This window comes from Myxocyprinus asiaticus, chromosome 10 (genome assembly GCF_019703515.2).
Source record: "Myxocyprinus asiaticus isolate MX2 ecotype Aquarium Trade chromosome 10, UBuf_Myxa_2, whole genome shotgun sequence".
NCBI lineage: Eukaryota > Metazoa > Chordata > Actinopteri > Cypriniformes > Catostomidae > Myxocyprinus > Myxocyprinus asiaticus.
This window is the reverse complement of record NC_059353.1, coordinates 2,996,298-3,013,017: the sequence shown is the minus strand read 5'-3', so window position 1 is coordinate 3,013,017 and position 16,720 is coordinate 2,996,298. Positions and strand designations below refer to the sequence as shown.

The window sequence follows — 16,720 nt, the reverse complement described above, 5'->3', positions numbered from 1 at the left end:
GCGAACCAATCTTGATGCCGAACGCTCGCTAGAATGCGTCTTTGCGTCAGCATCTTGAACGGGAGTCTGTGTAAAGCCCGGTTCAGTACTCGCTGGTCCAAGATTGGCCGCAACCCACCACCTTTTTTCGGTACAACGAAGTAGGGGCTGTAAAACCCTTTCTTCATCTCGGCTGGAGGGACAGGTTCTATCGCATCCTTCCGTAGGAGGGTAGCGATCTCCGCGCAAGGTAGCAGCGTTTCTATCTTTCACCAAGGTGAAGTGGACACCGCTGGACCTGGGCGGATGCCCGGCGAAGTGAATCGCGCAGCCTAGTCGGACGGTCCGGACCAGCCCTCGTGATGGACTGGAAGGCACAAGCCATGCGTCCAAGTTCCGCGCAAGGGGGACCAAAGGGACAACGTCATCGGATGTACCGGCAGGTGGGGCCTTGCGGCGGGGCGGAGCTCGAGCTGCCACACCACGTCTTGGCCGTGCTGAGTCCGAGGACATCGAAGCACTTACCTGGCTCCTTGTGACCACCCCCGGAACATGGCTACACTAGTGGTCCAGGAGCGCCACCTTCTGGGCACCCGCGAGACGGGTGGCATCTACTTCCTGCGGTGGGCTCCACGCCGGGGCCAGGCCGAAGGGGCGGGCTGAGGCGGAGCCGGTGCAGTCACCGCAGGGGGACGCCCTTGGCGATGAGTAGATGGGGCGTGGGATCTTGAGCCACGCCAGGGCAGGATAAGCCGGCTAGCATCCATCTACTGCTCTACCATCGAGAACTGCTGGGCAAAGTCCTCGACGGTGTCGCCGAATAGGCCCGCCTGGGAAATGGGGGCAGCAAGGAATCGTGTCTTGTCGGCCTCACCCATCTCGACCAGATTGAGCCAAAGGTGGCGCTCCTGGACCACTAGTGTAGCCATCGTCCACCCGAGAGAGTCGCTTGGAGAGCGAGGTTGGTCCCGAGCGCAGTTCCTGCATCAATCCCGTGGCAGAACTACCATCGTGCAGTTCCTTTAGCACCTTGGCGGACTTGCAGGAGAGCCATGGCGTGCAGGGTGGAGGCGGCTTGTCCAGCGGCACCGTAGGCCTTGGCCGTCAGAGACGACGTAAACATACAGGCCTTGGACGGGGGCTTTGGGCACCCGCGCCAGGTGGCGGCGCTCTGCGGGCATAGGTGCACAGCGAGCGCCTTTATCCACCGGGGGATTGACGAATAACCCTTGGCCACCCCACCATCGGGGGTAGTGAGAGCGGGGAAGCTGAAAAGATCGGGACCGGGCAGTAAAAAGTGCCTCCCGCAACCTTGTCAGCTCTTCATGCACTTACGGGAAGAAAGGAACGGGGCGGGGCGTGGCTTTGAGCGGCGCCGCGAGCCCAGGAACCAATCACCGAGCCGCGAGGGTTCAGGGAAGAGCGGTGAAATCCACTCTAACCAACGCTCGCGGCTGCCCGGGAAAGCATGTCATCATCTCCGCGTCAGCCTGTGACTGGGCGATCGACCCCGAAGGGAGGAGCCCAGCTGAGGCTTCCGACTGGACGAGCCCGCTCTCCGATGCTGCGCTCGAGAGCTCATCACTTTCGCGGGCTCCGAATAAGAGGTCGAACTCGCCGTGAGACGAGCCAGCGGACTCACCCGGAGGCCCGATCGGGGCAGATGAGCGTGCTGGGGAATGGGAGGTCCGCGGGGGGATACCCGGCGGAGGCGGTCCCATTGGGGTCCCCAAATCGCCCCCAGTGCTAGCCGCGCTGGCCTCAAACCCGTGGGTAAAAGGACTGAGGCGGGAGCCTCTGGGGTGGCTCGCTTTCTTACGAAGGCGAGCCGCGACCGCAACATTGCCATGGACATATTCTCGCAATGAGAACATGACCATCCATGAATGCTGTCTCCGCGTGAGCAGTGCCTAGACACGAAAAACAGTGATCGTGACCATTAGAAGGTGAGAGATAACGAGCACAACCAGGAATAACACACAATCGGAAAAGCATCTTTAAAAAGACGCGTCTTTAAAAAGACGTTCCATGTGTGCGCTCTTTTAGAGAAATATATACTCTTTTAGAGGGGAAAAATGCTCTTTCAGAAAATATACTCTCTAGTTTTTCTGCCGAAGCGCCCAGGGGCGTTCTCTGCAGTGCGCCAGTGCAGAGGAGGGAGAAGCAGCTGAAATGCGCCGTCAGATCCAGTAGAGGTGAATGAACAGAAGTATTCAGCTCAGTGAGCATGACTGTTCGGCTCCGAAGAGAAAATCTGAATGAGTGGTTGCATACCAGCTCCTTTTATACCCGTATATTTGGGGGAGTGGCATGCAAATACCACTCGCCAATTTTCATTGGCCTTTTATCAAAGACCAGAGGTGTCTCGGGCTCCCAAGAGTGACCCCTAGGGTCACTACATCGACACCAACGTCGAGTGAGTGACAGATAGGGAACTGTCCTGAAAACTTGAGCTCCTGAGATAATAGCATGTAATGAACAGACTGGAGTTATTCTGTTGTGAATTCCTTATGTTAGAAAGATATGAAGGGCTTTCAATTAATATATTTTTTAAATGTTTTCTTTTTTCTTTGGTCGATTCTATATAGATTCTCAAAAGCCATGGATCGATCTTTCACTCTATGCACAACCCTCTACTACAATGAGAGGAAATCACTCGGATTTGCAACCAAATTTCGTGCTATGCGACTAAAAATTTATATACAGTATTTGGCAATTGGCTGGTAAATGTTTAGATTTCACTCACCAGTAAATATGTTGTATAGTGGTGAAGTATTCAGATCCTTTCACTGCGTGTTGAGAGTAAAAATTGTTCCATGTAATGTGTTTGTGTCCAAAGACAAGATCCATGCAACTCATTTATCATTGAATAATCTCTCTTTTAATACCCTTTCTGTACTTTACACTCAGTTGTTAATCATAAACAACAACGAAAAAGAAACATTTAATTATAATCAGACATACCACAGATGAGATAAAAGCCATTCAATCTCTCTCGTTAACATGCGCTAATTTACAGTGCATTCAGAAAGTATTAAGACACCTTAATTTATTCCACATTTTGTTATGTTGCAGCCTTATGCTAAAATGCTTTTATATTTTTTCCACATCAATCTACACTCCATACCCTATAATGAACAGACAGACTTTTGATAACTTTTCACATTTATTAAAAAGAAAAAACTGAAAAATCACATTAACATAAGTATTCAGACCCTTAACTCAGGACTTAGCTGAAGCACCTTTGGCAGCGATTACAGCCTCAAGTCATTTTGGGTATGATCTGACAAGCTTTGCACAGCTGGATTTTTGGATTTTCTGCCATTCTTCTCTGAAGATCCTCTCAAGCTCTGTCAGGTTGGATGGGGACCGTCAGTGGACAGCCATTTTCAGGACTCTCCAGAGATATTCGATTGGGTTCAAGTCCGGGCTCTGGCTGGGCCACTCAAGGACATTCACAGAGTTGTCCCTAAGCCACTCTTGCATTGTCTTGTCTGTGTGCTTAGGGTCATTGTCCTGTTGGAAGGTGAATCTTCTGGACCAGGTTTTCATTAAGGATATCTCTGTATTTTGCTGCATTCAGCTTTCCTTCAACCACCAGTCCCCCAGTACCTGCCGCTGAAAAACACCCCCACAGCATGATGCTACCACCACCATGCTTCACCATTGGGATGGTATTGCGCAGGTGATGAGCGGTGCCTAGTTTCCTCCAGACATGATGCTTGGTATTGAGGCCAAACAGTTCAATCTTCATTTCATCAGACCAGAGAATCTTGTTTCTCACAGTCTGAGAGTCCTTTAGGTGATTTTTTTATGTGTCTTGCACTGAGGAGATGCTTCCATCTGGCCACTCTGCCATAAAGCCCAGATCAGTGGAGTGTTGCAGTGATGGTTGTCCTTCTGCAAGTTTCTCCCATCTCCACACAGGAGCTCAACCAGAGTGACCATCGGGTTCTTGGTCACCTCTCTTACCAAGGCCCTTCTCCCCCGATTGCTCAGTTTGGCCGGGCGACCAGCTCTAGGAAGAGTCCTGGATGTTCCAAACTTCTTCCATTTAAGAATTATGGAGGCCACTGTGCTCTTGGGAATTTTCAATGAGGCCGATTTTTATTTTGTAGCCTTTCCCAGATCTGTGCCTTGACACAATCCTGTCTCTGAGCTCTGCAGACAGTTCCTTTGACCTTATGGCTTGGTTTTTGCTCTGATATGCATTTTCAGCTGTGAGACCTTATATAGACAGGTGTGTGCCTTTCCAAATAATGTCCAGTCAATTGAATTTGCCACAGGTGGACTCCAATCAAAGTGTAGAAACATCTCAAAGATGATCCAGAGAAATGGGATGCAGCTGAGCTAAATTTCAAGTGTCATAGAAAAGGGTCTGAATACTTATGTCAATGTGATATGTCTGTTTTTTCTTTTTAATAAATTTGCAAAGTTATCAAAGATCTGGTTCCCTATCTGTCACTCACTCGACGTTGGTGTCGATGTAGTGACACTAGGGGTCACTCTTGGGAGCCCGAGATACCTCTGGTCTTTGATAAAATGCACTTTTTACTGCCCGGTCCCGATCTTTTCAGCTTCCCCGCTCTCACTACCCCCGATGGTGGGGTGGCCAAGGGTTATTCGTCAATCCCCCGGTGGATAAAGGCGCTCGCGGTGCACCTATGCCCGCAGAGCGCCGCCACCTGGCGCGGGTGCCCAAAGCCCCCGTCCAAGGCCTGTAGGTTTACGTCGTCTCTGACGGTCAAAGCCTACGGCGCTGCTGGACAAGCCGCCTCCGCCCTGCACGCCATGGCTCTCCTGCAAGTCTGCCAAGGCGCTAAAGGAACTGCACGAGGGTAGTTCCGCCCCGGGATTGATGCAGGAACTGCGCTCAGCGACCGACCTCGCTCTCCGAGCGACGGAGGTCACGGCGCGGTCTCTCGGGCGGACGATGGCCACACTAGTGGTGCAGGAGCGCCACCTTTGGCTCAACCTGGTCGAGATGGGTGAGGCCGACAGGACACGATTTCTTGCTGCCCCCATTTCCCAGGTGGGCCTATTCGGCGACACCGTCGAGGACTTTGCCCAGCAGCTCTCGACGGTAGAGCAGTAGATGGATGCTAGCCGGCTTGTCCTGCCCCGGCGTGGCTCAAGATCCAGCACCCCATCTACTCATCGCCGAGGGCGTCCCCCTGCGGTGACTGCACCGGCTCCGCCTCAGCCCGCCCCTCCGGCCCGGCCCCGGCGTGGAGCCCACCGCAGGAAGCCGACGCCACCCGTCTCACAGCCGGCACCGAAGAACCCACGGTGGTCTTCGAAGCGCCCCTGAGACGGGCGACCCATGGACAACGAAACCCGCTGCTCTGGAGCTGGTAAGCAGATCTTCTTTTTGTTACCTTTTGCATTTAATTGTGCTGCATGCCCAAGTGGCTGCAGTACTCAAGAGCTCTGCAAGAGTGGTTTCCTTGTTCCCTGGGTCACATATTCGGTGTGTACGGCTGGCATCACAACCACCGTCCACCACTCCATTTGGCAGGTTGGCGCTCCAGCGGCGGTCTCTCGCCCTGAGCGCCCAGCTGTGGCACAAATCCGCCCCCGATGTGACAGTCTCCACGGGTCATGAGGACAGGCCTCTTCCTCCCCCGTCCCAGGCTGTTCCGGGGGTGGTCACAAGGAGCCAGGTAAGTGCTTCGATGTCCTCGGACTCAGCACAGCCACGATGTGGTGTGGCACCTCAAGCTCCGCCCAGCCGCGAGGCCCCACCCGCCGGTACATCCGATGACGTTGTCCCTTTGGTCCCCCTTGCGCGGAACTCGGACGCATGGCTTGCGCTTTCCAGTCCGTCACGAGGGCTGGTCCGGACCGTCCGACTCGGCTGCACGATTCACTTCGTTGGGCATCCGCCCAGGTCCAGCGGTGTCCACTTCACCTTGGTGAAAGATGGAAACGCTGCTACCTTGCGCGGAGATCGCTACCCTCCTACGGAAGGACGCGATAGAACCTGTCCCTCCAGCCGAGATGAAGAAGGGGTTTTACAGCCCCTACTTCATTGTACCGAAAAAAAGGCGGTGGGTTGCGGCCAATCTTGGACCTGCGAGTACTGAACCGGGCCTTACACAGACTCCCGTTCAAGATGCTGACGCAAAGACGCATTCTAGCGAGCGTCCGACATCAAGATTGGTTCGCGGCGGTAGACCCGAAGGATGCGTACTTTCACGTCTCGATCCTTCCTCGACACAGACCCTTCCTGTGGTTCGCGTTCGAGGATCAGGCGTATCGGTACAAGTCCTCCCATTCGGCCTGTCCCTGTCTCCTCGCATCTTTACGAAGATCGCAGAGGCTGCCCTTGCCCCGTTAAGGGAGGTGGGCATTCGCATGGCTAATCCTAGCTCACTCTCGAGACGGGTTATGCGCACACAGGGACCTGGTGCTCTCACACCTCAGCCGACTAGGGCTTCGGGTCAGCTGGGAAAAGAGCAAGCTCCTCCCGGTTCAGAGCATCTCTTTTCTCGGTTTGGAGTTGGACTCAGTCTCCTTGACGGCGCACCTTACGAACGAGCGCGCCCAGTCGGTGCTGGCCTGTTTGAAGGCGTTCAAACAGAAAACAGCGGTTCCACTGAAACATTTTCAGAGGTTCCTGGGGCATATGGCATCCTCGGCGGTGGCCACCCCGCTCGGGTTGATGCATATGAGGCCGCTTCAGCACTGGCTCCAGACTCGAGTCCCGAGACGGGCATGGCACCACAGGACACACCACGTGGCCATTACGTCGGTCTGTCACCGTCTTTTCAGCCCTTGGACCGACCTCTCGTTTCCACGAGCAGGTGTTCCGCTAGAACTGGTCTCCAGGTGCGTCGTGGTCACGACAGACGCCTCCAAAACAGGCTGGGGCGCTGTTGGCAACGGGCATGCAGCCGCCAGCCTCTAGACGGGTCTGCGGCTGCGTTGGCACATCAACTGCCTCGAGTTACTGGCAATTCTGCTCGCCCTGCGGAGGTTCCGGCCGTTGATCCAGGGCAAGCACGTGCTAGTTCGGACAGACAGCACGGCAGCAGTAGCATATGTCAACCGCCAAGGCGGTCTGTGCTCCCGCTGTATGTCATAACTCGCCCGCCGTCTCCTCCAACGGAGTTAGCAGCACCAAGTCGCTGCAAGCCACTCACATCCCGGGCAACCTCAACACTCCGGCGGACGCGCCGTAACAACAGCTTACCCTCAAGGGAGAGTGGAGACTCCACCTTCAGATGGTCCAGCTGATTTGGAGTCGATTCAGTCAGGCACAGATGCACCTGTTCGCCTCCCAAGAATCCTCCCACTGCCCACTCTGGTACGCCCTCACCGAGGCCTTCCTCGGCATAGACGCGCTGGCACACAGCTGGTCCCCTGGCATTCGCAAATATGCGTTTTCCCCAGTGAGCCTGCTCGCACAGACCCTGTGCAAGGTCAGGGAGGACGAGGAGAAGGTCGTCCTGGTAAGCACCCTACTGGCCCGCCCAGACGTGGTGCTCGGACCTCACGCTCCTCGTGACAGCTCCCCCCGGGCAAATTCCCCTGAGGAAGGCCCTTCTTTCTCAGGGAAGGGGCACCATCCGGCACCCGCGCCCAGACCTCTGGAATCTCCATGTCTGGCCCCTGGACAGGACGCAGAAGACCTTAGCTGTCTCCCACCTGCGGTGGTAGACATGTTCACTCAGGCTAGGGCTCCCTCTACGAGGCGCCTGTATGCCTTTAAGTGGTGTCTGTTCGCTAAGTGGTGTTCTTCCCATCAGGAAGACCCCCAGAGGTGCGCAGTCAGATCAGTGCTTTCCTTCCTGCAAGAGAGGTTGGAAGGGAGGCTGTCCCCTTCCACCTTGAAGGTGTACGTTGCTGCCATGGCAGCACACCATGACGCAGTCGACGGTAAGTCCTTAGGGAAGCATGATCTGATCATCAGGTTCCTAAGAGGCGCCAGGAGGCTGAATCCCTCCAGGCCACGCCTTGTTCCCTCATCGGACCTCTGTAGTTTTTCAGGGTCTACAGAGAGCCCCCTTGGAGTTTTGCAGTCAGCCGGGCTTAAGGCACTCTCCTTGAAGACTGCCCTCCTGACTGCGCTCACTTCCATCAAGAGGGTAGGTGACCTGCAAGCGTTCTCTGTCAGCGAAACGTGCCTGGAGTTCGGTCCGGGCTATTGTCACGTGATCCTGAGACCCCCGACCGGGCTATGTGCCCAAGGTTCCCACCACTCCTTTTAGGGACCAGGTGGCGAACCTGCAAGTGCTGCCCCAGGAGGAGGCAGACCCAGCCCTGTCGTTGCTGTGTCCGGTGCGCGCTTTACGCATCTATTTGGATCGCACGCAGAGCTTTAGAATCTCTGAGCAGCTCTTTTTCTGCTTTGGTGCACAGCGGAAAGGAAGCGCTGTCTCCAAGCAGAGGATCGCCCACTGGCTCATTGACGCCATAACTATGGCATGTCTCGCCCAAAACATGCCGCCCCCGGTAGGGCTACGAGCCCATTCTACCCGTGGTGTAGCGGCTTCTTGGGCCCTGGCCAGAGGTGCCTCTCTAACAGACATTGCAGAGCAGCGGGCTGGGCAACACCCAACACCTTTGCAAGGTTCTACAACCTCCGGGTGGAACCGGTTTCGTCCCAGGTAGTGGCACGCAACACAAGCGGATAAGTCCGGGATAGCCGGCCGGGTGTATCGCTTGCACATAGCGCCTTCCACCTCCTTTTGAGCTGAAGGCGTGCGCTGTTAATTCCCAGTAGTGTTCACAAAAGTTGTTCCCTGGTTGACTTCCTCCGAGCCCTGTGGCAGTCGAGTTTTCGGAGAGACTCGCTGCCGGCCCAGTACACGCGCTAACTAAGAGCCCGGTTCTGGGGTAGGTGCTCCGCATGTGGCGGTTCCCTGTAAGGCTAACCCCATGCGATCTATATCTTCCGCTAGTTCGTTACCCTACTGGCAAACTGCGTCTTCCTTGGGCAGAGCCCCTCAGTCTCCATGTTGTAATAACTCCTCCCCCATTGGGCAGGATCTAACTTGAAGGCTCTCCACATGGTTGGAAAGACCATGTGATGTATTCTTCCACTTAAATATCCCCCCCTCTCTTGGGGCGAGGTGTGGTCTCCGCGGTGTCCTCCCCTTGGGAGGGACACCCCCGACTAGACCTGGCGGCCCAGTCAGATAATCCCCCTTCTTTTTTAGGGAGTGGAAAAAGAGAAGGGGAAAGAGGCCACGACTGGGTTAAGCCTGTCTCTATCTCTGGGTAGTCGACTTGTCCCCAAAAAGGGCCGTTCGACACTCATAACTGTGTTGGGGGAGGTTACGTGTCGACCTGGTGCGCTGGCTATGAGGCACACAGCAAGTCTGCCCACCACACACCGCCAGTTCACGTAACACAGTTCAGCCTTGTGGCGTTTTGTATAGGGACCCCTAGTGTCACTACATCGACACCAACGTCGAGTGAGTGACAGATAGGGAACGTCATGGTTACTGGTGTAACCTCCGTTCCCTGATGGAGGGAACGAGACGTTGGTCCCTCCTGCCACAATGCTGAACTACCCGCTGAAATGGCTGGACCTTATATCGGCTCCTCAGCGTAAAACCTGAATGAGTGGTTGCATGCCAGCTCCTTTTATACCCGTATGTTCGGGGGAGTGGCATGCAAATACCACTCGCCAATTTTCATTGGCCTTTTATCAAAGACCAGAGGTGTCTCGGGCTCCCAAGAGTGACCCCTAGTGTCACTACATCGACACCAACGTCTCGTTCCCTCCATCAGGGAACGGAGGTTACACCAGTAACCATGACGTTTTTGCTTTGTCATTATGAGGTATGGAGTATAGATTGATGTGACAAAAAAATTATTTAAAGCATTTGAGCATAAGGCTTCAACAACAAAATGTGAAAAAAAAAAAATGAAGGGGTCTGAATACTTTCTGAATGCACTGTAAAGACGCTGTTTACAGAAATACAGAATTTCCTTAAAGAGACGGTACCAGATTTTAGCACATGTTCAACAAATCAATGTAAATACCTGTAAATAGTACAATTTATGCAATTAAACAATGAAAATGTAACAAAATATAATATATGCAATATAATATCATATTTATTGATTAAATACATTGATTTGTTGATTTGTAAAAAGCTCAAATGTGACCAATCTGGAAATCTGTATCGATACCCAGCCCTAAAGTTCAGGTTGTTGTGTTATGTGTTGCATGATTTTAAGGAAACAGCGTATTCATAATGCAAAATACACATTCTGACTAGGCCGTAACTTAGTTCAACTTCACCTATTTATTCGCTTCATTGTCTGCGGAGATGTAAGTTAATATAACGTTTATGTTGTGAATATACTGTAGCTGATTAATTTCAGAAAAATAACAGTATGTTTTAACTAAAACTGTTTGATTAACAACATGATGCATCATGATTTGTTTTGTCTTTGCTATTGTCGGCAATAACATCAACAAATATATTCGTCAGTAATTTGATTGACACGATTAACACTGATTGAATGGAACTAAAAATAGAATGACTATTTCCAAACAGGTTTTCCAAACACTCTCCTGTCTTTCATTGGTTGAACAAACAGATGGTGCAACCCCAAACTCACATCATTTGTTGAGCCAGAGGTTGACATGTTGGACCGCTTAAAAAAAAAATGCTACAATGTTTACAGTTTTCTGGAAGTCATCCTGCAAATGGTTTCTCAAACTTTTGACTCTGCATATTAACCTGAGATTGACTGCTGTGTGATTTTTTATTTCCCCTTTTAATTTGTAACTAGTAGCACCTAATAAACATGCAAAACAATAAAAGAAAAATTCTTGAGGAAATAGTTTTTCAAAAAATGTATGTCCACAAATGTGGACAGTGGGACTAAGTTGTGAAATTTTAAATAATACCAAGCTATAGAAAGTCAGACTTTTTTAATCAAATTGTTTATGTTTCTAGAAGTGTTGGTTTTTGAGATGTTACAAACATTACATCCGAAATGCATAGTTAATTCTGATTCAAAGTAATGGCCAGCATCATCCAATCACTGCCAACCATGCTAAAATAAAATTGTTAGGGCTGTCGATTTAACACCTTAATTCAGAGCGATTCAACAAATAATGCGTTAAAAAAATAAATGCAATTAATCATATCCCTGGACCGCAATAAGGAATATTCCTTATATCTGAGCAATTCAAGCTTGAAGTACCAACTGTTTTCTCCAGGGGGCAGTAAGGGAAACTCCAGCTGTATAGGCAACACACAGCTTATACAGAGAACAAACCCCACTTACCAATGAGAACATGTTCTTGCTTACAAACACAGCTTGATAGAGCGCAAATACGAATGCATTTAACAATTAACATTGTTTAACTTGACACAGCGACTTAACACAACCGAGACGCTCCAAAAGCGTCTGACGCAGGTGTACATTGACGCGTCCTTACAAAAGCCCTGATAATAAATTGCTAAATGGATTGCTAAGAACTGTTGGCAAATTATAGGCTTATGTTCAATAATATGGAAATAAACAATATATTGCATTCTAAAGCCACTTTTTTTATTTTCTTTTTTTTTAATGCTTGTGTGCCAAAATAATGTAATGCATATCTGTATAATTTTATTTTATAATATACTGTATATGTTTTATTTATAATTTAAATATAACTATTTATAATTATTTATTCATTATATATTAAATTATTGTTATTTGAGGGGCTTTCTCACCAAATATTTATGTATGCGATTAATTCGATTAATTAATTGGCATACCATGTAATTAATTTGATTAAAAATGTTAATCTAATGACAGCCCTAAAAATTATACATAATAAATTCTGAATTTATGTACTGATTATCATTGTTCCATGTCTGCTAAACATGTTGAGTGATCCAAACATCATCTGCAGCCTAAAACAGAACTTTTGGTCAGATTTTAGGAGTGAATGCACTTAGCTGCATAGAAAGATATAGGATGACCCCTTGCTCCCTGTTTAGTAAACAACTTAACCTCCAGTGTGCTGTCTGTCTGCACTGGTCTCAAAACAGTTTAAAATGCACCTTATTTTCATCCTAAGTCCATATAAAGCCTCTGAAAGCAAAAATGTTTCCGCTTTTGTTCTGCTTTTCACCCAGTGATTCTAAATGTGAAAATGCACAGTGAATATAGGAATGCATTTATTATTGTTTATGAATAGAATCTTACTGTAAAGCGATAACAAAATAAAATAAACAAAATGTATATTAAAATTAAGTTAAATGACCCACAGATGTGTTTGTTACCAAAATCCGCATATGAGGACATCATGTTTATCAGTGTGCTGACGTGCAAAATGTTTTAAATGGCATATGAAATGAAATTAGAGACTCTACTCTTTACACCCAAACAGGTTTCAGTGAAAAGCATAAAGAGATTTCTTATCAGAGGCACTGTGGTGCTGTACCCGTAGGAGCGCTTCAAGGAAATCGATGGTATGCGGTTGTGTCATGTAACTCGGTGCGGCAGAAGTTTAACCCTTACATGACAGTCTAGAGTCTTGTGAACAGTATTCAGTCAGTTTAAATTAATTTAAATTATGTGTTGTGTATAGTGAAGCCAAAATACAACGTCCATGCATGTGGATGCGGGGTCACACAAGGTTAAACTAAGATAAACTAAGATAAAGTATATTAACGTCGAAAATACTACCCAATTAAATTTTTTTTTAAACTTTGTGTTTGATACAGTATGATCAGTCACCTTAGACAAAAGTTTGACCTAGAGAAGTTGACCAATTGTCTAAAGGAAAACCATAAATCAGAACAGTCTAAAGGTCTGTGCCAAGTTTGGTGGATGTAGCTTGAAAGCTCTAGGAGTTAGTGTTAGAAATGTTGGTCTCGATTAAGGAATTTTGAAGAAGAAAAAATGAAATTTGTAGAATAACAGTATGTTGGCCTTGTCAAGCTTGAATGTTATAATGAGAGACTAATCATTTTGATTTCCAATAGGTATTACTATCTGGCCTTTCGTGCTCATCAGATGCCAGAAGGCAGTAGAGAGAACGCCATCTTTATACTGCAGAGAGCCAAACTCGACAACTGGGTTCTAGGCCAGACCAAGGTACAGTTATCATCCTTATGATGAAATATACTCCCTCTCTATATAAATTTTCTCCCTATTTCTATCATCTTTCTTTCTCTCTGTCTATTTTGTTCAGTTTAGTGTGTGATTGATTGCACTCTGAAAGTACCATGTAGATAGGTTTTAGGCCCTGATTTACCAAAGGTCTAAACTGAGGATTGTGTCTTTCAGATTAGTAAAATAGTGCATCTTGGCAATTTTTGCTGGTGTAATTAATATGTAATTTCGAGGCATACCTCCAACATGCGCAAAATAAAGGATGGTGTTGATATAAATGGATTAAATTACACCTGCAAAGTGATTTATCAAGCATGAAAGTAATTTAAAAATGGTAACTGCGAGAACAAATTAATAGGACTGAAAGGGAGGTATTAATCTGATTAGTGCTGTGCATCATGTTATCATTGTGACAAAACAGAGACACTGAGAGAGAAAAATACATAATACACCAGTGATATTACATTATTTCACATGGAAAAAAAATTCCCAATGTGCTCTAAGTTCTCGTGGTGGCGTAGTGACTCGCCTCAATCCAGGTGGAGGAGGACGAATCACAGTTGTCTCCACGTCTGAGACAGTCAATCCACGCATTTTATCATGTGGCTTGTTGAGTGTGTTACCGCGGAGACGTACCCTGTGGAAATGCCGTACCGGTGTGGAGGCCCACGCTATTCTCTGCGGCATCCACGCACAACTCACCACGCGCCCCACCGAGAGCGAGAACCACATTATAGTGACCACGAGGAGGTTACCCCATGTGACTCTACCCTCCCTAGCAACCGCGCTACCCAGGCCCCAAAGGAATATTTTTAATTCAATACAAGTTAAGATCAATCGACATCATTTGTGGCATAATATAAATTACCACAAAAAATGTATTTAGACTTTTCTTTAAAAAGAAAAAAATCTGGGTTACAATGACGCACTTACAATGGAAGTGAATGGGGCAATCCATTTTAAAAGTATTGCCACAAGATGTAAACAGTATGTGTGTTAACATGATTTTAGTGAGAAATATCTCTTTCTAACCTTCTCTTCTCTTACTAACCTTCTCTTGTAAAGTTATATATTTAATTTGACAGCTTCTTTGCCATGACAACCTGATGCAGAAAACCCTTTATATCCCAAAATGTAATCCCAAAAAAATGACGATTTAAACAACTTTGCAGATCAACTAATGCACAATTTTTAACAGAATTAATGTGTGCTTTTATAAAATTGTAAGCTTCACATTTCTGCATTTGAACACTCAAAAAAATTAAAAAATTAGCCCCATTCACTTCCAAGTGCCTCACTATAACCTTGTTTTTTTTTTTTTGTTTTTTTTTTGTGGTTATCAACATTATGCCACAAATACTGTCGATTGAGCTCAATTTGTTTGATATAATTTTTAATATTCCTATTCACAGGAATGTATACCCTATTACATGTACCTTTAATAGCCCAGAACACATTTTGTTTCAATGTATTTACTGGCAGACTAAAGCTTCCAGCAGCACTTATTTTAAGACAAAGTAACCGTAATATAAATCATGCTCATGGACATTGTTTCCCAGAGTGCAAAGGTGCCAGATTTCCTGACATCTAGCTCCTTTAAAAAAAATAAAAATAAAAAAAATAAATAAAAAAAATCGCTCACTCTTGCTTTTTCTATTTTTGAGAAGTTAAAATAGTTATCTGTGAATCTAATTGACCAGATGCTTGACATCTCTGATCCTCTGGGGAAAAAGGGAAAGTTCAAAGTTACTTTTTCCTCTTGATTGCAATTATTTTGTATTCCCACATACACACATGAAGGTATTGTGCTCAATGTGATTGTATGAGCATGCTTTCACGCGTGTAAGTCTGTGTACATGTCTTTTCATCATATGTTTATGTGTGGCAGGTGTTTTTAAAGTACTATCACGTGGAGCAGCTCAATCTGATGTTGCGAGAGGTGATCGCTTGGGTTGTGTTAATGCAGGCCTACACCAAGGGCTGGCTGGGAGCTCGACGCTACCGCAGAGAGAGAGAGAAACGACACAAAGGGGCAATTGTCATACAGTCAGGTACTCATGACCCAGACTCATTTTAAACAGACCGTTTTATTGTTTTCTGTTTTTATGTAGCATTATTTTTGTGCATTAGATTCCACTCTTATAAAATTAATAGTTCTGAGATTGGTTAACACAACATTCCAGTTTTTCTAAAATACCCAATGTAGTTACAGCTATGACATTGCTGACAAACACTTGTTAATATAGCTACTGTGTACAGTATATCACTGCACAATACCCATAGAGGCCAACTATTAATCCTTAGTTACATGTCAGGAAATAGATCATCTAGCCAGAAGGATGACACTTTGTGAAAAGTGGAACATTTAAATGAAAATGTGTGCCCTTAAAATTATATTACGTGGTAACCATTTAAAAAAAAACAATGAGGCTCTCTTTTGTAGAGCTTTGTGCTTTGTGTCTAACGACGGTCATTAGCCATGACTACATTTATGATTTAACAGAGCCTACTGTATATCATAGTTTATTGCTTATCTCTCTCTCTCTCTTTCTCTGTAGCTTGGAGGGGTTACGTGGTCCGTCAGAATCTGAAGCTGACAAAGAGAGAGCGCAAGCAGGCCGCTGTGCAGATTCAGTCAGGTACAATATCTCTGAGCGCTGTCAATTAAAGTTTTAATCCAGATAATTTTTTTGTAGTTAATAGCGATTAATAGCAGATTTTGAAAGTGTTGAAATCTGACACCATATGTACTTCTTTTCTTGTCAAAATGCATTTATTTCCATCCATAATTTTTCACATTATTAATGTCCTGACTATACATTGTGATCAGTTGAATGCCACTTTGGTGAATAAAAGTACAACTTTCTTTCCATAAGAGCAAAATCTGTACATTATTCCAAAGTTTTGGCTGCCAGTGATATATATATATATATATATATCACGATGTGGAAGTGCTTTCTGTGCAATTCCCACTGCATATCTGCATATTTCTCTTTCTTTCTTTCTTTCTTTCTTTCTTTCTTTCATTCTCTGTCTGTCAGTTTTAGTTCAGTACGATTTATCTGCATGAAAATGATATTCATTTGTATTGCCAAAGTTCTTGCATCTGAACTGCAGGCAATGAGAAAGTGAAAAATAAAGTAAAATAGCAATAGTGCAAACTAATATAACTGTAGAAAGTAAATAAATTAAGTAAATTATATAACTAAAGCATAATTAATCAAAAAATAATGCTGAAAGTAAAAGTAAAAATAAATATAGCTGCAAGCAGCAATGATCGGGGCCAAGCCAAGAGTCACAACGTTTATACCAGCTGAAATGGGTATCGAACCAGGGTTCACCCAGTAATTTGAACTGAAGCCCAGAGATCTAACCACTGCACCACACAATCAACAAGTCTGAGTGACATCAAAGAGACATTCTAGGTTGAGAGTATACAACTATTTCTGAGAAAATAGTTACAGCTTAATAAAAATAAAAATAAAAATTTTAAATAATAAATACATTTAGAAATGTATCTCTGCCATTTTCAGAAGACTTAGGTACCCTCAGGACATGATGTTGAAATATGTTAAAATATACATTACATTTTCATGAAATTCAAAATGGCAGAGAGGTTATATGGCCAATGTTGGGAAAATTGGTATAGTTGAAATCCTCA

General features: G+C 46.4%; 1 protein-coding gene across 1 annotated transcript in view; it reads left to right on the top strand.

Moving 5' to 3' along the window:
- myo3b (myosin IIIB) overlaps positions 1-16,720 on the top strand; it is a 213,832-nt gene that overhangs the window by 80,272 nt on the left and 116,840 nt on the right. Inside the window, exons 17-19 of the mRNA XM_051708096.1 lie at positions 12,930-13,041; positions 14,948-15,110; positions 15,618-15,698. Of these exons, the coding sequence (XP_051564056.1) occupies positions 12,930-13,041; positions 14,948-15,110; positions 15,618-15,698 (356 nt within the window). The remainder of the gene's footprint in view (positions 1-12,929; positions 13,042-14,947; positions 15,111-15,617; positions 15,699-16,720) is intronic.